The 19,684-nt window shown below is 46.6% G+C and overlaps 2 protein-coding genes across 2 annotated transcripts; both read left to right on the top strand.

Annotated features, from left to right (window-relative positions):
- The first annotated feature begins 5,959 nt into the window (after positions 1-5,959).
- On the top strand, positions 5,960-7,291 carry LOC146445623 (claudin-8-like). Its single transcript, XM_085063051.1, has one exon. The coding sequence runs from the start codon at positions 6,033-6,035 to the stop codon at positions 6,726-6,728; it is 696 nt and encodes a 231-aa protein (XP_084919177.1). The 5' UTR covers positions 5,960-6,032; the 3' UTR covers positions 6,729-7,291.
- Positions 7,292-12,852: 5,561 nt separating this feature from the next.
- On the top strand, positions 12,853-17,972 carry LOC146445622 (claudin-8-like). Its single transcript, XM_085077636.1, has one exon. The coding sequence runs from the start codon at positions 13,857-13,859 to the stop codon at positions 14,502-14,504; it is 648 nt and encodes a 215-aa protein (XP_084933762.1). The 5' UTR covers positions 12,853-13,856; the 3' UTR covers positions 14,505-17,972.
- Positions 17,973-19,684: the final 1,712 nt, after the last annotated feature.

The raw sequence follows: 19,684 nt of genomic DNA, 5'->3' as shown, positions 1-19,684 counted from the left end.
GATGTTCCACATTTGCCCTAGAGCAGCCCCAGGAGCTGTGAGGATGTGACACATCTCAGTCCCAGTGTGGCTGAGAGGTTGGCTGTGCTGCACAGCCCTGCTGCTCTCCAGCAGTCAAAGAGACCCTCGGAGAGCAGGGACAGTTTTCATCCCACTTGAAAAGAATTACCATGTTATCACCTGAATTCAGGCGTTCAGCATCTCCCTTTGATCCAGGATGCACTCAGATATCTGAGGGCCATTCCTGTCTCCTTTCAAACCTGGGTTCCAACTGCAGCACTGCTCAGCCTGTGGAGCTCTGGGTTGATGAAACCCCCAGCCTGCACTGTCTGGAAGTAAACATCCTGAGTGGGTTTGTTTGGGTGCTTTACAAGAGCAGAATTATGAAACAGCCAGGCAGAATTCATTACAGCAGATTTAGTTTCTCTCCCAGCTCTGCCTGACCCCGGTGCCTTCATTTTCTGCCTGGGTTTTGCAAACCTGAGGCAGCCTGGTGTGAGGGTGGCTGAGTGGGAGGAGGTCTTTGTGAAGTGATGCAGCTGGCAAAGCTGAGGCCAAATTCCTGGAAATAAAAGCCTGAGGACTCATCACTCACTGTAAATATTTTGCACAGCTTTTGCAGCTATTTCAGTTCAATAATTCCTATCTTTGCTCAAATAAAAACGTGGTTTGGGTTGGAAGGAACACCATGGGCTGGGACACTTTCCACCATCCCTGGCTGCTCCAAGTCCTGTCCAGCCTGGCCTTGGACACTTCCAGGGATCCAGGGGCAGCCAGAGCATCTCTGGGCACCCTGTGCCAGGGCCTCCCCACCCTCCCAGGGAACAATTCCTTCCCAATACTCCATCCAAACCCACTCCCTTTCATTTTGATGCCATTCCCCCTTGTCCTGCTCCTCCAAGCCCTTGTAAACAGTCTCTCTCCATTTGTCTTGTAGGTCCTGGAAGGCTGCAAACATGAAGTCCTGATTATCTTTATGAGGAATTCATGATTGGATGAACATTCTGTGGTATTTTGGGATAATGAGAATTAATATTCATCAACAGTCTTAAATGAGAATTTGTAACAACAACCAAAAAAAAAAAGCTTGTTTGGGATCTGTAATGATAATGTTCTTTCACAGCTGCTTTTGTGAGGGGGGAATAATTTAGCAACACTAGAGCTGATGTTGACTCTCCAGTTTGTGGTGAAATTATAAAGTAAATGTTTCCTCCAGAGGACTCCAGAGCTGTTTATGGGAGCTGGAGGCACACTCTGGAGAGAGCAGCCTGGAGTCTGGAGTGCTGCAATATTGTAAATTGGTGTGATTTCACTGCACTGCCTCCATCCCATGGAAAAGAGCATCATAAGGAAAATAAATGATGTGACTTTTCTTTAAGCTTTAGGAAAATGAATTCATGCTAAAATGGCCTCATCTTTTGTTTTTTTCCCCCTACACATAACGTTGGATCCTGTGTGATAATTTATCCACAGAAACATTTTCCCCCCCCACTCCTAATGGGAAATTTCTGCAGACAGAAAATCCTTAAATGTGAAAAGGCCAGAGGCTGGTACAAGCTAAATAGAGGAAGATTAAGATCAAATACAAAAACATGGTGTAACAAGATAAGAGGCAACACAGCTTCAGAATAAAATATTTGGATAAGGATTATTTGGGACACTGCAGGAGAGGGAAGAGAAAGGGTTAGAAGTGAAGGGCTGTGTTTTTCCTCTCATATTCCTCGTCCCCTTCACCCATCTCCAGCACATCCCTTTGTTTGTTCTCCTTGGAGCTGCACAAAAATCTGTCACTGAGCAATGACAGTGCTGCAGAAGCCACCACAGAATGGAACCACAGAATGGCTGGTTTGTCACAAGAACATTTCACAAGAACTATTCTTTGTTCTCTCCTTTCCTGCAGGAGGCAAGTCGTGGTTTAACAACACCTGTTTCATAAATTTATTGTAGAAATGCAAAAACACAACAGATGAGAGTTTGCCATGGGTGCAAACACGTTTCCCAGCCATTATCCATTTAGTCTTTAAATTCTGGATAGAAGCCAACAGTACTGATTTTGCCTAGGGCATTTGACCAAAAGTTACTTTTTTTTTCTTTTTTTTTTTTTTCTCCTTTTAATCTGCCGAGGAAAGCTGCAATACTGTAGAGCACAGGGGCTTTCCATCCATTCGTTGCCCAGCCTGGATTTTCTCTGCTGAACTCTCAACACAGGTTCTAGGCAAGCAGGTAGAACTGAAGTTTTGCTTTGATTCCCACCTGCGAAATCCTGCTGCAGTCATTGAGGCTCCTGAGCCACAACAGACCAGTGGTTTTTTTTTAATGAGCTGTCATGTCACACTTGTGGAAGTGCTGTGAGTCAGGCTGGGCAGCCCTTCACAGCAAGAATGTCAGGAATGCTGAATACAAAAGCCTGGGGACCTGTTAGAAAAGAAAATAAAACGTAATATGGTGTTGCAGGCTCCAATAGGTTGGAGCAGAAGGACCACAAATGATGGGTTTTGTCCAGAGATGTAAAACTTCTAATCAAATCAGCTTAGGCAGTATTTGTATCCATCTGAGGTTTCAGCTCTCTCTCAGAGCCAGAGATTTCAGGGAGTTGTAGCCTCTGATGCTCTTCAGCCACTTCAGAAATCCTGTTTTTGAGCAGTGTCTCTGCAAATGTCCTGCATTAGCACCTCACAAAACAAACGGAAGGTAAAACCAGGGAAACTGAATTTCCTGCACCACTGCTAATCCAAGGGGAGCATCATCACACTGTCACCTGTTTTATAGGTGGGACTGAAAGCGTGAGGAGCAGGAGAAGCAAACCTGTGCAGTTATTTGGGATATTAGGCATGAGATTCTCTTCCATGCTGTCACACGGGTAGCCAAGGGACATTAGGGACAAGGTCCTGCAGGAAAGTCACTGCCAGGTGATGGTGCACAGCCACTGGCACAGCAGTGACAGCCTGCCAGGAGAGAAAATGCCCAGCAGCTTGTCTGTCATCACCACTCCTCTGCTTTCTCACTGCAGCACCAATAATCAGGGCTCTTTCACTCCCCCGTGGATGCAGGGTGAGATTTTTGGAGGTGTTGAGCAGCCACTTGTCCCCCTGTCCCCACCTCCCCCTCAGCACTTCCTAACTCAGAAATGAAACGCTGCTGAGTGCTCAGGAAGAACATTGTGCTTAAAACACATTTTCCTGGTGCTTTTTGTTCCAAAACACCTTCAATGGCTGCAGATAGGTCAGAGCAGGGACCTGGGGGCTGTGGATTCCCAGAGGAGCTGTGAGAAATGGGACTGTGACAGGGTGATCTCGTCCCCAAAGAGAACAGCACGTGGAAGGAAAGCCATGGAATGGTGGGGAATAAACCCTTCTTGGTCCCACACAAAATCCTGTGTATTTTCTGCCCAAGCAGTGCTGGAGTTGCTTTAGGTCCATATTTTTAGGACATTTTAGGTCCAAATATAGAGAATAAAAGTGCCTGCAGCTCTCACCTGCTCATGAGAGGAGAAATGGAAGGAGAGCAAGAGCTGGGAACATTGAGCAGGAAAATACACAGGTTGTACAGGAAAGTTGTAAACTTCAAGGATATTAATTCCTTAAAATAGTGGGAAATGGGAAAAAAAGGAGGTGGAAAGGGAAAGGAAAGGTTAAATTATGCATATACATATTTGTTTTCTAACACTAATAGGATCCTGTGGCTGACAGTGAGCTATGATTAGCTACTCAGAGGCATTTTTGATATTTCCCCATGATGAAATGACATGTTTGAATACAGAGAAGAACAAATAATGAGATTCCTGACTTGCCCCTTTCCTGTGTTTTAATTATAAACAAGCAGATGCAATTCATAACATTAAATAAGATTTCCCCACATTTCCTCCCCAAAATGGTTTTGAGCAAGATAAGGCACTTAAATTTAATCCTTCCAAGAATGTACAAATACTGAATCCTTGACGCAGACACAATCTTACCATGAATTTATATGGGAGCTTTAATGGTTTTGTAAATTAATCAATAACGTGGCTAAATTATATTTGCTCAGCTAATTATTTTCCATGTCCTGTAAATTAGAACTTCAGCAGCCTCTGAGAGAAATCAGTCCTGCTGCTTGCACCACATTTGTGTTTACCTCCTGATGTATTATTGAAGTGCCTGTTTATTTGTTCTGCTCAGGATGGGAGCTTTTCCTTTGCTGTTTGAGTGGCAACCGTGGGGCTGCAGAGCCATGCAATGATAATTGCATTATGATGTACTGAATATGTCAAATCCAGTTTAGCAGGGAAATGCTGTGCATTTATAGGCTCTCCTCAAAATCCTCCTTGGGGGAGCAGGGTTTAACCACCCTCTTCCCCCAGGAAAAGTTTGGGACATTTTTGATGACGGATATGGATCTTGTTTGAGTTCTCCACCTCGTGATTTTGAAGGCTCCAAGCCTGGGTCGGATGAGATGATGTTCAGAGGCTCCTTCTGACTTGAATTATTCTGTGATTCCAGGGATTTGGTCATCCAAAAATTTTCCGGGCTCACTTTTCCTGAAGTTCTGTACCCAGACCCCCAGCAGGGATGGGGCTGGATGACAGGACAAGTTTGCAGCAGGCAAAGCCAAACAAAACCAAAAACACAGATCAGGGCTCAAGGGGCCAGAAGCAGAAGGAGAGGTCCCCTGCCTGCCTTCCCCATTTTTCCATATTTTTATGAACAGCAGAGGTTGGGAAAGTCACTGGATATGAAAAGCAAGCTGAATAGGGAAAGATTTGTAAAATGCTTCTTCCTTTGCCTTCCCTCCTAACCGTGGTTTTACACACAGAAACACACTTGGGGAGCATAAAATATTCCCTGTAAATGGGACTTTTATCCTTCTCTGTCTCTGATATGCCAACGAGCTGGCACATTTAGCACTTTTACATTTGCTTTCTTGGTTTTGAAGAGATATAAATGGCAAGAGAAAAACTAGAGGCAGGAAAGTTCAAATGAACAGCAGCAGGCTTGTATTTCAATATCTAGGTAGTTATAGCCTAAATTGTTCTTTTACCGTGTAACAAATTAGGTTTTCTCTTAACATATGGAGTTCTATTTCACCACAAAAGAATCCTACTTTATGCCTGGGTTTTTATTTCCCATGTTAGGGCACATTCAGAGATTAGGCTGAATATTTCATGCACACATCCACAGCTATAAGAGTTTGTAAAAAGGATCTACTGTTCCATGTCTGTTTGGGGTTTTGTCTTAGATTTTTAACTGTAGTTTCTGTTGCTTTGATTTTTCACAATTTTTTTCACCTGGCATTTTCCAGGAAAGAGAGAAAGAAAGAGAGAAATAGAGAAAGAGAGAAAGAGAGAGAGAAAGAAAGAAAGATCACATCACACAAGAACATATCAATGAACAGTTCGCCTTCTTGCCATAATTCTTAAGGGTTGTGGGGTTTTTTTGGTTGGTTGGGTTTTTTTTTAATTGAAGTGATGTTTTTCTAAAGTATTTGTACAGGAGTAGCTCTCACAGGTCTTAGGGCACCAATGCTTCCCCTTGCCCTTCCATCACAGGCTAATTGCTGACTTTTGCACAGGAAAACAATTTGTTACACGGCCTAAATCCCATCCTGAGGAGCTGAATGTGCAATCCTTTAAGCACATGGATATCTCTGGAATCCTGCCTATTCCCACAGCTCCATGTGGAACAAGAGAAATGTCTAGAGCTATGTATGTGTAGAGGTACTGGCAGATTTGAGTCTCCTCTCTCCCTCTGAAACAGTGTTTTGCAGCTTTGCTCGTCCCCTGCAGAGCTGTTCCAGGTTTAGGGTTACTCTCTCTTTATCCTTTAGATTTGCTTTGTCCCTGGATCCTCTGTCTGCAGCGCTCTCCCCAGAGCATCCGAACAAAAGTGCTTTTGGAAGCAGGGGCCCTGTGGCAGGGAGCTGGCTCTGCTTCCCCCTGGAACTTTGCCACCGAGCTCAGGTGGAATATTCCCAATTTCAGGACAGACCCAGGAAGTGCAGCAGTGTGAAAGCTCCCTTGCAGAAGGGACAGAGCACCCAAAGCTGCTCGGGGCAGCATGGCTGTCATGGCGGTGCAGGCCGTGGCGCTGCTGCTGGGCGGCACCGGCCTGGCTGGCACGCTGGCTGTCACCACCATGCCGCAGTGGAGGGTGTCTGCCTTCATTGAGAGCAACCTCATCGTGCTGGGGGACACCTGGGAGGGGCTGTGGGTGCACTGCTCCCGGCAGCCCGACCTGCGGATGCTCTGCCAGCCCTACGCCTCGGCGCTGGGCCTCAGCCCGGCCCTGAGGGCAGCAAGGGCACTGATGTGTGCGGGGACAGCCATGGCCCTCATGGCTCTCCTGGCTGCCATCCTTGCCATCAGGAGCACCAGGATCACAAGGACCACAAGGACAACGAGGAGCACCAAGAACACATGGAGCTGCCGGACACCCGAGGGCTGCAGAGCTGCGGCCGCCGGGCCCCTGTTCCTCCTGTCAGGCGTCATGGCACTCATCCCGCTCTGCTGGGTGGCCAAGTCCATCATCAGTGACTTCTACAACCCCATGGTGAATGCTGCCCAGAAAAGGGAGCTGGGAACAGCCCTGTACCTGGGCTGGGGGGCTGCCCTGTGCCTGCTGGCCGCCGGCTCTGTGTTCTGCTGCCTCTGGAGCCACGCCGGGAAGCCCGGGAGCTGCGGACACTCCATCCCACACCACTGCCCATCTCCCAGCCTGACCGGCAGCTCCTACTCCAAAAGCCAGTATGTCTAGGAGCCTCCTGCCTCTCCATGCTTCCAGTCCTTCCAGAGGGATTTGGGCTCCAAGACCCTGCCTTTGCCTCCTGCTGCCATCAGGAGCTACAGCCACCCGCAGTGGGCTCTGCTGGACGCTTTTATTGCATGCACAGGTGGATGTCTCATGGTATTTTGATAGTAACTCGGGTTGTTTTGATAGTACCATGGGCTATTTTGATAGTAACTTGGGGTATTTTCATAGTAACTTGGGTTATTTTGATGGTAACTCAGGGTATTTTGATAGCACCTCGGAACAGTTTTCGGGTTGTGTGGCTTTGCTTTTGCTTTGGGGTGCATTTCATGTGTCATGCAGTAATAAAGGGTTTGAAATTACCCCATGGTATGAAATTCTGGCCTGCTGCAATGAGGAGAAGAGTTAAGCGGCTGAGAGGTTTTTTTCTGCCTGGGAAAGAAGGGATAACAGTGACTAAAGACAAGATAATAATGGTTTAAAAGAAAAGCATTCACTAAGGGATTGATTTACTGTAGGCTTAATGGAGGGTTGCACAGAGAGTTTATCCAGCAGAGGAAGGTAAGCTGAAATACATGAAAAAATATCCCTTATTTCAGAGAATAAACACAGCTCTCTATGTACATCCTAATTACCATCCTTCCAGGGAAAGTTAATATTTCTTTTGTAACCCATATAGGTCAAACTCATTCATAACCTTCTTTTAGAAGCAGCAAACTCGTGGCTTACTGCATTTCCCAGTATTGCACAGACCACAGACACTGTGCTGGTTGCTTGCCACAGGACTCTGGGATATATATCTATATATATATATTTATTTATGTTTTTGTTTTTGTTTTTTTTAAATAAGGATCCTTTGTACAATCAGGCCAAGATTTTTGCTGAGACCCACTCACACCAGCATAGTTTATAGGCATAAGGAGAACAAACAACCATAGTACTGGCTCACAGTTCCCATTAAAAAAGACTAAACTATATTGTTCTTATTAAGATCATGTCCCCCTGATAAACAACAATGTAAAGAAACCAAGCCTAACAAAAAATTAAGTAATTCCAGACAAACTGATGTAATGAATGACCCAAACCAATCAACAGTAGCAGTATTTTAATAGAATTTTGTAACCAATTAATAAAGTGTGACTCCAGACCCACAGAAATCAATGGAATTTTGCCTTTGACTGAACTGGGAACATAACTCAATTTGTAGTGTTTAATGGAGAACGACATTCCTGTTCTGGAGCCTGACTGTTTTAAATATTTCACTGGAAGTGTATGATGTGAAACCCTTTTTTTCCTGCTTAGGGACAAGAGGAAGTATTTGGGGAATAAGCAGAACTGGTTTCAGAGATGAAACCAAGGGGGCCTGCCCTGTGCCCCTTCGCTCTGCACTTTGGGAGTTTGCACACATTCTGTGGAAGTGAAGCCTTTCCAGGTGCACCTGGAGCCCTCTGGGCTGTGTAAAGGGATGGACAACCTGCAGGTCAGAGCAGGGGAAATGCTTGTTTGGCTCAGGTGGGTGAACTTCCCTCTATAAAAGCTGATGTCTCTGAACTGCTCCCTTGCTCTTCTCAAGGAATAAATATGCCACAATTGTTCCTGAGGGATGTTCTTGCAATAAAATTTCCAGAGGTGGCTACTCTGCAGTGTCCTCAGCAACCTAGCCCAGCACTTAATAATAATTTTCATTAAAAAGGGTTTTCAGGAAGCTTGAAGTAAATCTCCCCACTGCAGACTAAGGCTGCTCCATGATTTCTTTCCCACAGTCTGCAGCTTTCCTTTAGCTCAGAAAACTTTTCCTTCCTTTCTTCAGGACCGTTACCACCTCACTTCTTGAACCTCTCTTGCTCAGCTTCACCACCTCCAGTCCTTTTCTCTCTGTCACTCTCCTCACATTCCTTCCCACACTCATTTACCCCCTCTGGCTGTTTTTGGCTGTTTCTCCTCTCCCATTTCAGGTTTGTTGCCCAAAACTTCACAGAGCATCCCGGGAGAAACATCCCCACTTGGAGAGCACTCCCTGCAGCGCTCAGAGCACAGGGTAAATGATTCCCAGATCCAAGAGAGACCTCCCCAGAGTGTGTGGGATGCACTGCACTCCCATTATCCCAGGCTGTGGGGCTCAGCCACTGACAACACATCTCCCAGCTGGGGGTCTCATGCAGATTTCTTTGCTGCACTTCCTCCTTTATTGTTGGGTTCCTGAGGGGAGTAGGATGAGACCCCAGAGAAATCCTTGGCTCCAGCAGCAGCAGAAATCAATGTCTGGAAATAGGAATGTGACAGTTCTCCTTCCAGTCCAGCCTTTTGTTGTTTCACTCACTCATGGGCTCTGCCTCCACATCACATTCTCGTTACTCTTTGCCATCCCCTCAGTGTCTCTGTTGATTTCCCACTGCTGCACCAGGTGCTTTAATAAAGTCCAACAGAATTCGATTTTATCAACTTTTATTTACTAGAAAATGATACCAAACAAAACCTGAACTTATTTTTTGCTAATCCACGCTGCATTTTATTTTACTTTCTGTTTACTTCCTGAGGAACTTTCAAGTCTCATCCACATTCCCATCCCGAAGCTGTTCAGTGTAATTAATAAAGAATAACATGATGAAGATCAGAGGAGCTGTTCTCCCTGGCTGCTCCAGGCACTCTCACCTCATTGGCAATGGCCTTGTGCAGAGATGCAGCTCCTCTCATCCTAATGATCCTTCAATTCCATCATCTGCCTGCAATGTGAGCCTTGTTCCACTCCAACAGAGCAGCACCAGGTTTCCTGAGACCTCCTTCTCCTCCATTTCATCCTTGGTTTTAAACTCTTATTTCTAAGAGCATCAGTCAGTCTAATAAAAGCTATTACCTCTTTCCATAAACCTTGCCTCTCACCTATCTTTAGGCCACCACTTCCACAATCTACCTTCTTTTCCTCTTTTATTCCACCCATTACATCATGTAAATAAAGCAGTTCCCCCCCTAACTGCTGGCACAGAAAATAAATCCGAGTTCTTTACAATTCCAGAGTCAGTCAGGGGTTTCCTCTGAGCTGGAGTTGGAGGTCAATGCCCAAGTGACCAGGGGAAATCCTTCTCTAAGCTGCACAGAGCAGATGTTCCTCTCACCCCAAAATGTGCCACACTTGAAGAGAGGGGGAAGGAGATACCCTTTCATCTTTTAACATTAAAAACTGATAACAGAAATGCAGGCAGCAATACTAAAAGTAGAACAAATAAAAAGGCCTGTGTTGGCTTCAGGCCATTTTCTCCTGAAGTAAAGCAGATTCCAGATCACTTTTTGCCTCACCAGCAGGCTTGAGATGCAGCAGTCAATCAAAATACCACAGGAAGTAATGGAACCATTAACATGGAGTGTGATTTCATTGAGCAGCCCTTTAAAGAGCTGAAAACAAAGTGGTTAACCCAGCAGGTAATGACTGGGGAGTGAAAGCCACGAGCAGGAAGGAACCGATGCCACTCACACGTGTTTCCAAAACAAATGATCAGCAGACAATCCCCAGCCTGCTCTCTGTGCACTTCCTGCAGGTTTGCAGCAGAGGAGGGTCCAGGTGAGCCCCTCTGCCCATGGGGAGGGATGCAGGGAACCCATGGAGCCCCAGCCTGCTGGGCTACCCCTTGCCAGGCTCTGCAGCCTGCCTGGGTGACTTCACTGGAGCTCCAGGAGCCACTGGTGTGAAGTGTGCCTTTGATAAATCTACATATCTGCCTGCTCCAGGAATGTCACTGAACCTTCAGCTCAGCTCATCAGCCCTCAGCCAAGCTATCCACTGCTGATGGGAGCTCATCATCAACTCTGAACACTATGGCTGTACATTTGTAAAGGATTAAAGTCTCTTCCTCTCTATAGGTGCATGAGTATGGATAAGGACTTTGAAATTCAATGTACAGAGAGGTTATTCAAAGAGGAATTATCCTGCTTTCAGGGAGGCAATTAAGTGTTTACATTATTGATGCCTATAATTAATTAAATGCTGAGGCTCATTGGCAGGTTCTGCTAATCCTGTGGACTGGGGATGCTCTGCCTCTTCCTTTTCAAGGGGCATCAGCACTTTAAGAGCCAGCGAGGGAACAGAAGGTGGTGCCCCAGGGAAAGATTCAAATGAACATCCTGATTTGAAGGGAAGAGCAAATGTAAATGTGAACAGAGATCCTGGGAGAGATGAGGTGTAAAGGCTACGTGCTCCCTCAGCTGTCCATTTTCCTCTTTGAAGGCAAATTTTGGGGTGGGCATGTTTGCATAAGAGCTGGTATTATCCTCTGCAGGCAGGGAAGCATTCCAATAGCACAACAGAGGGATGATGCACAGAGGGAAGAGGCTTCCCAAGTCCAGTCAGGTGTAACCAGGGATTTCCTTTTATTTCCTCACATCTGACACTAAATCCGTGGTATCAGCCATGCCCACCCTGGGACAGTTTGTGTGGTTTCTGCTCTAAGAGAGAGGTGCTACTCAGGGTGGTTTGGAAATGCCTCAGCCAGCCAAGCCTCTCTTTCTGAGAGCCTTTATATGGAGCTGCAGATTTTTGGGGTAGCCAGGGCTGTAAAAGCCCCCTCCAGGCTGACTCAAACACAGGATTTACCTGCAAAAAAAGGGTTTTTCCACAGAAGCCAGGGACTCACAGGCATTTAAGAGGTTAAGGAGATTTTCCAGTTCCAATATATTCATAGTGTTCCTTATTCTTTTTCCCAACCTGTCTCCTGTAGCTCCTTTAAACTTCTGAAATTCGCCTTCAGGTCCCAAACCTGCCATTTGAGGGTTTTCCTCTGCTCAGGGTCCAACCACAAGCACTGCCCTGCCACTGGACTTGCAGCAGTATCACCTGGGTGTCCCCTGGACCTCCAGCAGTGTCACCTGGGTGTCCCCTTCTCCTGCTGACCCCTGCCCTGGATGTCACCCACCAAAGGCTCTAATTCCCATTAAAGATCAGCTCCCATTCAGCCCTCCCTGGATGTATTGCTGCACGTGATGCATTTTAATCCCATTTCTCCCAGCAGTTTTCATCTTCTCTGCAAACCATGCCCTAGTGATTTTCCGCATGGCCTCAACTGCTGACCCTCCCGGAGCCATCCAAGGGAGAATTATTTCCCAGCAATCCTGATAGATAAGGCAGCCAGGAGAATGGATTCAGGGCATTAGGCATGGTCTGTTCTCCAGCTGTGCACACCTTCAGGAGCTGCCTGCCTGGAAATGTTGCACAAAGAATTTTTCTGTTGAAAAAGAAGGACGTTTAAATGCTGGTTTTGAGAGGGGTTTTCCATCATAAGTTGATTTCTGGTTCTGGAGTTAAAATAAGTAATCCAAAAAACAGTTTGGGGAACTCAGAGGTAAAAGAAGTCCAGCAAGATGGATGGAGACTGTACTCAAGTTAAATAGCACTGGTCTGGTGTGCAGTCTGCTTCTAAGGAGCAGCGTCCTGCCAGAGAAGGGAGTTTCTTTCAGACCCATCTCTGACTCCTGATTTCATCTCCTTCTCTGTGGCATGGAGCACAGTGCCTCAAATTTCTGCATCATGGGATTCTTCTTTCTGTCTGCAGAACACTAAAACTCCTCTCTCTCTAAGTACAAACCCGATGATGGATTTATTTCTGTGTTTCACACCTCAGCTGAAGACATTTTTTCTTGTCAGATTCCTATTGTAGACTCGAAGTCGAATTGCCCAGATCTCTTGGGAGCATTTTCAACTTGGGAGTGTAACATTATACTGAATAATTTGCATTATCTGGCACTTCCTTCCTTCCAAGGAGTAACTGACTGGGCTGTGGGTGATTTGGGTGGACAATTTCCTTTCCATGGGTTTAGCTTTGTCTTTGAATGTGTTGTGTAAGGCTGTAATTAAATTAATACCATCAAAGGCAATGTCTGATATTTCCAAACACACAGAGTCCACAAGCAAAAAGAAAAACCAGAATATGTCTTTCTTTGACAGGAATTCTAGGCACCTTTATTGCCTTTAGTGGACCATTTAAAAAAAATTACATTTTTAAGTGGTTCAAAAAGCTGGAGCAAGTGGCAGCACACCAACTTCACCACCACCATGAGCTGCCATCATCCAGATTGTCTCAAGGCAGGAAGAAGAAAGCAGCCAAAGCCCTAATGCAGCAGTTATTCCTGAGCTGCCCGAGGCAGAGCAGCCTCTGGAATGTGTGTTTGTCTGGGCTTGCAGGGATCTGTGCAGGCTGAGGTGCAGGTTTGTGGGAGGGATCCCTGGATTTGAGTGTTGTACACCCTGCACATCCTTGTCACATCACACAGTCACCCCCAGCCCCTCCTGATGTAACCTGGGTAAGATTGTTGGTGTGGAACACAATGACAATGTCTTCCTCCCAGTTCTCATCAAGGATTATCTCCTAACTGTGACTACTCCTGGATTCAAAGGCAGGAGCTGTGAAACTCACCCACTTCTTTGCTTTGCCGCCCTAGTGAATGTTGGAGCTGGTAGAGCAAAGCTTTGATGTTGATTGGAATACTTGACTTTCCTGTACCTGTCTAATATCATGATTAGACTTTCGTATTTGATCAAAACGAGAAATCTACATTAAAGGGCTACACCAAGTACCTCCTGGCTTGATTTAAAGAAAAAGAATAATCAGGTGTTTTCTCAGGGCTGCAGCACTTAGACAATAAGCTCCACTCCAAGCCTCAAGTTCAGCTTTTGTTGTAAGAACAATTGTAATGACCCATTTGAAACAATATTTTAGCAGACGGAAGTTCAGACTTGCTGTACTGAATTTCAACAGAGCTGCAATCTTGCAGTTAAGAAATTGTTAGCCCTGCAATTAGGTGCCTTTAATTGAATCCCTGCCACTAGCTTAATTATAGCAGCACTTCAGCCACCCTGTGAGGAGCAGTGAAATCAGCCCTGACACACCTCTCCCAGGCTGCCATTGGCTGCAAACCTGTCGGGCTCGACGGGCTGCACTCAGAGGGGATTTCAAAGCAAATAAATAGCAGAGCCTTGGAGCAGCCAGTAATGGATTTCCACCTGTTTGAACTCCAGGCTGCAGCGTCTCCCGAGAAACCCAACCTGCTGCATGAGGAAGCTGCCGGAGAAAAGCTCCCTTCTGTGGTGTCCATGGGCTCAGTGAGTGAGTAAGTGACCTGGCAGCCTCTGGAGCAGCTTTGGGCAGCATGGCTTGCTGCGTGCTGCAGATCACCGGGCTGATTTTTGGCGGCGTGGGCATGGTGGGCACGCTGGCAGCCACGGCCATGCCCCAGTGGAGGGTGTCTGCCTACGTGGACGGGAACATCGTGGTGTTTGAGACCATCTGGGAGGGGCTGTGGATGGACTGCATCAGCCAGCTGGGCATCAGGCTGCAGTGCAAGTTCTACGACTCCGTGCTGGCCCTGCCGCCGCCGCTGGAGGCCTTCAGGGCCCTCATGTGCATCGCGGTGGGGCTGGCTGTGGTGTCCTTCCTGATGGCCATTGTGGGGGTCAAGTACACCCGCAGCAGCAAGGAGGGACCCCAGGGCGTCAGCATCTTCATCCTGGCAGCCGGAGTGGCCTTCCTCCTCACGGGCACCCTGGTGCTGATCCCCGTGTCCTGGACTGGCGGCAGCATCGTTCGGGATTTCTACGATCCCCAAGTGCCGGCGCCGCTGAAACGGGAGCTGGGAGCTGCCCTCTTCGTGGGCTGGGGCAGCAGTGCCCTGCTGCTGGCTGCAGGAGCCATGTACTGTCACCTCTGGTGCTGGGCTGACGTGGCTGCCAAGGCCAGGTACCCCTCGCTGGCCCGTGCCAGGCCACCCCGGGCAGGAGGCATCCATGCCTATGTGTAACTGCTGCTGCCTGTGCCCACCGAGCCAGGGAATGCTCTGGGCTGCTCAGGACCTCAAGGATCATCTCATTCCACCCCCTGCCATGGGCATGAACACCTCCCACTATCCCAGGGTGCTCCAAGCCCTGTCCAGCCTGTCCTTGGACACTTCCAGGGATCCAGGGGCACCCTGTGATCTTCCTGCTCAGCACATTGACATGTGCTGATTGACTTCTTAATTTACCTCCAGGTCTGTAATGGAGGAGTAATTTTGTTCCTTTGCTGTTTGCTGTTGACATGGATGTCTGCTCTCCAACAGCCTGGCAGGAGCTGTTCTTACACAGGTGTTTGGCTAGAGCACAGTAACCACTTTTTGGGAATGAGGAATGGTGTGGGGACAGCAGCAGCCCAGAGGCTCCCAGGGAAGAAGAATAGCCTGTGACTGGGCTGGGAAGAAGGAGCTGCTGTGCAATACCCAGAGCCCTCCCCAGACCCCTGAGGTGCAAAAGGCATTTCCCTCTGGAGTGGAGTCTGTAAGGATTGCTCTGGGAGAAGCATGGAGTTGGCAGCATGGCTCAGTGAAGGGAGAAGCCTCCAGCAATCCAACTTCCAACCCTGGCACTGAGATATTTGTGCTGCCCCAGCAGAGGCCTCTGGGATTGTCCATGGTAATTCTCTGCTGCTTGTGGAGCTGGTGCATCCTCCTCATCTCCTGTGCAGAGCACGGAATACAGCTCATGAACAGTCAGATTTGTAATCACTTCCCCAAAATGTGCCGAGAGAGTATTGGCTTCCCTCTGTTTGCCATCCCTCATGGCTTCTCCTGCTCTGTAGGCAGCACCTACACTCTTGTGTAAAACCCAGGGCAGACCATCTGTCTCTGTGCTAATGTAAAGCAGAATTAAACAGGCCAGGGAATGCACAGGCAATCCCCACCTGCCCACGGCTTCCAGCACACCCAAAAAGCCAAGCCCTGACCTTGCTCCGGCTGTTTTGTGCTTGCCAGGCTGATTTGGGAATGCAGCCAGAGCAGCCTGATCCTGTCTGTCCATCCTGCACGACCCAACAGCATTAGCAGCTGGGCATTTTATTATTCCCAGCTGAAAAACTTGCAATCTGCTTTTGTCAGTGCCCATGTCGTTGATAAGTGACCGAAGAAGGTCCAGTTCAGAACGGTTTTTCTGGTTCTTTACCCAGCAGTAATGGATGGCAGCATTTAAGGCATAATTTCATGGCACAGGGGCTCAGCCTGACCCTTTTCTGTGCCTGTGACTGGTGCTGAAAAAAGGCTGTAATGACTGCTCAAGTTGAGGAGAGCAATGTCTCTGTGTATTCATTTGACTGTTCAATTTGAAAGAGAACATGGAAAGCTGCATTTAATTAAACAAGCCTTTTATTAACTTGGCTTCAGATGAACTTAGATGAGACAGTGCTGTGCTGTACAGAAATTCATTACATGTATTAACTCATGTGCATTTGCATTGAAGACAACCAGCTCAGATCTTGCAGTGGGAATTTTCTAGGCACCGCAAAACAGGTTTAATGTCTCAGGCTCATCACTTGAGCAGTCAAATCAGCACTTACTAATTCTGGATGAAAATTGAAGAAAACAGTTGTAAATAGGTTTTCTAGCACGAAACCATATATTTTTTCTGTTTTCTTATGAAGTCTGTCATGGCAGCTGTCACTGACAGCTGATTTCAGTGGAGTCATTCTGGTGACTTTGGTAATAATTTCTACTACCCTGAGGACCTCCACCTCCTATTTTATTATATTTTTTTGTCCTATAACATGTATTTTATCTAATATGAAAGTATTTGGCAAGTAAGCCAGAATTGCACATTTTGGAGTAATTTAGACATGACATTTGTGATTAACAAAGCAGAGGATGAAGACATTTGCAATGCAAATTTGATACATATTTATGTGTAGGTAATGGATTTAAATGATGATGTATTCAGTGTAATGCAACTTTATGCAGATGTAAGTGCTTAAGAAGTAATTAAGTACAGTTTTCTATAACATTAATTAGAGGATCCTGAATGCTTCCACTATCAGTGGGCTCATCTAGGAATCAAATTGGAACTGGGTGTGCCATTTGCACTGGTAACTTTATTTTCAAAGAGTAGAAAGATAAAACTGTTTTATTTGAGCATTTAACATTAATTTCAAAGAAAAACTGAGCTTTTTATGTCTGACATTAGCACCTGATGACTACATATTGCCCCACTTCTCTCTTTTGCCAGTTGATCAAAAGAGGAGCTCAGGCAAAGTCTCTGAGCTCAGACAGCCCTGTGCTTGTGTGTGGGCTTGGAATCCAACCCTGATTCCAAGGGCAGAGCCAGGCTGGGCTGCTGGTGGCACTGCCAGGGTTTGAGGGACACAAATGGCAACTTCTGGTGGTGGGATTGAGCATTTTGCACTCGCAGGAGTCTGTGGTGTTAACATTTCTGAGTTTGGTGCAGGAGCAAACATCTCAGGAGGAGCTAACCTGCAGGAGAGGTAACACAGTGGTTACTTCCTCCTGCTGAGCAGAACTGCATTTTCCCTGTTGTGCATTCTGGTGGGGAAAAGCCCATTTGGAGGAGCAGTAGATATTTCATCTCTGTGTGCAAGGAAGGCATTTGGCACTGGATGGGTGCATTTGTGCCTGCTAAGGGACACAGAGATTTCCCTCTTCCTTTGCCCTGCTCAGATGCTCTGAACTGACTCAGAGCTGTGGGCTAGAAGCACGAGTAGGAAAAGGAAGCTGTAAGACTTTGGCAAAAAAACCCCTGCAGCTGAACTTTGAAACGGAGCTGCTGGTGGTGATGAGTTTTCTGAGGGTAACAGAAGTTTGGCTTGATGGGAATGAGGGAGGAGCTGGGACACATCTCCATGGCCAAGGCTGCACCTGCTCTGGAAAACCTCTAGCTCTTTCAGGCTTATATCCAGCCAGACCCCTTCTGCAGTACCCCTGAGGAATCCTTGGAGTTTATTTGGATGGCTGAGCATGAGACAGGCGAGGAGAGGGTGCTGTCCAAGAACACAAGTAGTGCAGCAAAGGCTTTTTTTAGGGAAAGAACCACCTCTGTGCTCCAGGAGGGTCCAGGAAGCAGAGCTTGGGCACACACCCTGAGCTGGAGGAGCCAGAGGAAACGGGGTGGGAATAACCACTCCTGACTGGGCTTCTCTCTGGCCAGGAAAGGCCTGGAATGTGGGTGGCATTTGCTGTGGATGGGCCAGGGGTGGCTAAAATGTTGTGTGAGGTTTTTGGGGTGAAGCTGCCCCAGTGCTGAGTGCTCACAGCCCCCAGGCACAACTGGCAGAGCTTTCAGCCTCCCTGGATTGCTCAGAAACAGCTGATTAAATATCATGGTTCATCTCTGGCTTCATATCCTGATGCTATTATATGCTTTAGTGTTTGGTGATTGCAGGACAAAATGGCTTTGGAAACAAATGTGTCTAGCTGAGATCTTGGTGTGTATTTGAAATAAATGCATGGACTCTTCATGTGGTTTTGGTTTTATTTCTTTACCAGTCTATAATTTCTTTTTTATATATTAAAGTGAAGGGATGTATTTCCCCCTTGCCAGGGAAAGACAGCTTCAGTATTTTTATAATGCTCCTTTCTGATTCAGTCTTGGTTTTTACATTCTGCTTGGGGTTTTGGTAGATAATAAACAAAGTGGGTCTGATTCCTTGGGAAATAAAATATACAAAAGTGATTTAGTGCTGGCTTCCCAGACTTGCTCATAAGAAGTTTCCTGAAGCAAACTGGTATTTCAAAACCTGGTCCCGAAATGTATATTCATCTCTGAGATGAAAAGAAAACATTCTGGAGCAAATAATCCACCACAAAGATGCAGCCAAGGGAATATATTCATGGTAAAAAACAATGGCTTAGCAAAACACTTCATTATAGCAGCGAGACGAATCAGACAGGCTTTGAGACAAATAAATGCACGCAGCCCTCAGTCCTGAGGTGTGAGGGGCATTAAGACTAAATGAGTTTGTGTTCAAAAATGTCACAGCTCTCCTGAAAATCACTGCGAGGCCTCCCAGAGCCAGGCTGGGGAGCTTGATTGTGTCCTCCTGACTGACTGCAAGCAGCCTTTAGAAAAAAGCACAAGAGGGCTTTTGAGGGGAGCCCTGCGTCATCCTGGCAACAGAGCCAGAGCTGCCCCACCGAGCTGCAGCTCCTTCCCTTTGTCCCTGCCAGGGAAATGCTCTCTGACTTACACACTGTGCTCGCCTGCTTCCAATCTCACAGTCTGGTAAGGCTAACTTGACATTTTCTGGCTACTTTTAGAAGCAAAGAGCAGGAGAAATCGAGATGTACTAGGAAGGGACGGACATTTTCAGCTGGAGATTTCTGTCATTGCTTCTTGCATTCGCTTGGCACTTGCAGAAAATGTTCCAGCTGTCAGTGAGGACAAACAAAATGTATTCAAAAGCACAAATATTTTGTTTTTTTAGCAACATCAAGGAGCAGAAGTGGCTGGAGAGGGGGTTGTGACAGGAGGGTTAACAAGCCATGTACACCCACAGAGTTTGTTCCATTCCGGGAATCAGAATGGACTGAAGCCAGTGTGTTCTCAGTGGCCGTAAATACAACCAATTGCCTCATTTTGAAAACAATCAAGGGGGAAAGAGAAAATACTATCTTGAACTCAGCTGTCTGCACCAGAACAAAAGCAGAGCACAAATGGTTACCTGAGATCTCAGCCCTCCACTCCCAGCCCTTTAAAAATGAAAGAGGGAGCTAATTTTACCATCAGGCTTTTTATTCTTTTATCTCATCATTTGCCTGTCCCTCCAAAAAGGCTCCTCACCTAAATGTATCATCACCTGAAGAGTGGGAAATTTCGAGGCATTATGGAGAAGAAAACTTTGCTGTGCTTTTCCTTTTCTGTTGCCAGGCACTTGAGGCAGTGAGCACAACCAGAGTCTGTGGCAAAGTGATGCTGCTCCTCAAAGCACCTCCCTGCACACCAGAACAAGTCCTGCTGCTGAGAGGAGTTTAATGAAGTGTAATTTTAATCAAACACTGCCTGTGTACCGATGGACACATCAGGCAGCTCCCTTCAGCATCCCCCTTTTTTAAAATTTAAACATCTCTCTTCATTTGAACAACAGCAAAAAAGGAAGAGCTCGCAGCAATTTAAGTCACAAATCCAACATCCTTGTGCAAAAAACACACTTGAAAAATAGAAACCACAC

Source organism: Lichenostomus cassidix, chromosome 1 (genome assembly GCF_008360975.1).
Source record: "Lichenostomus cassidix isolate B80296 chromosome 1, HeHo_3.0, whole genome shotgun sequence".
Lineage (NCBI taxonomy): Eukaryota > Metazoa > Chordata > Aves > Passeriformes > Meliphagidae > Lichenostomus > Lichenostomus cassidix.
This window is presented reverse-complemented; position numbering and strand designations above follow the sequence as displayed.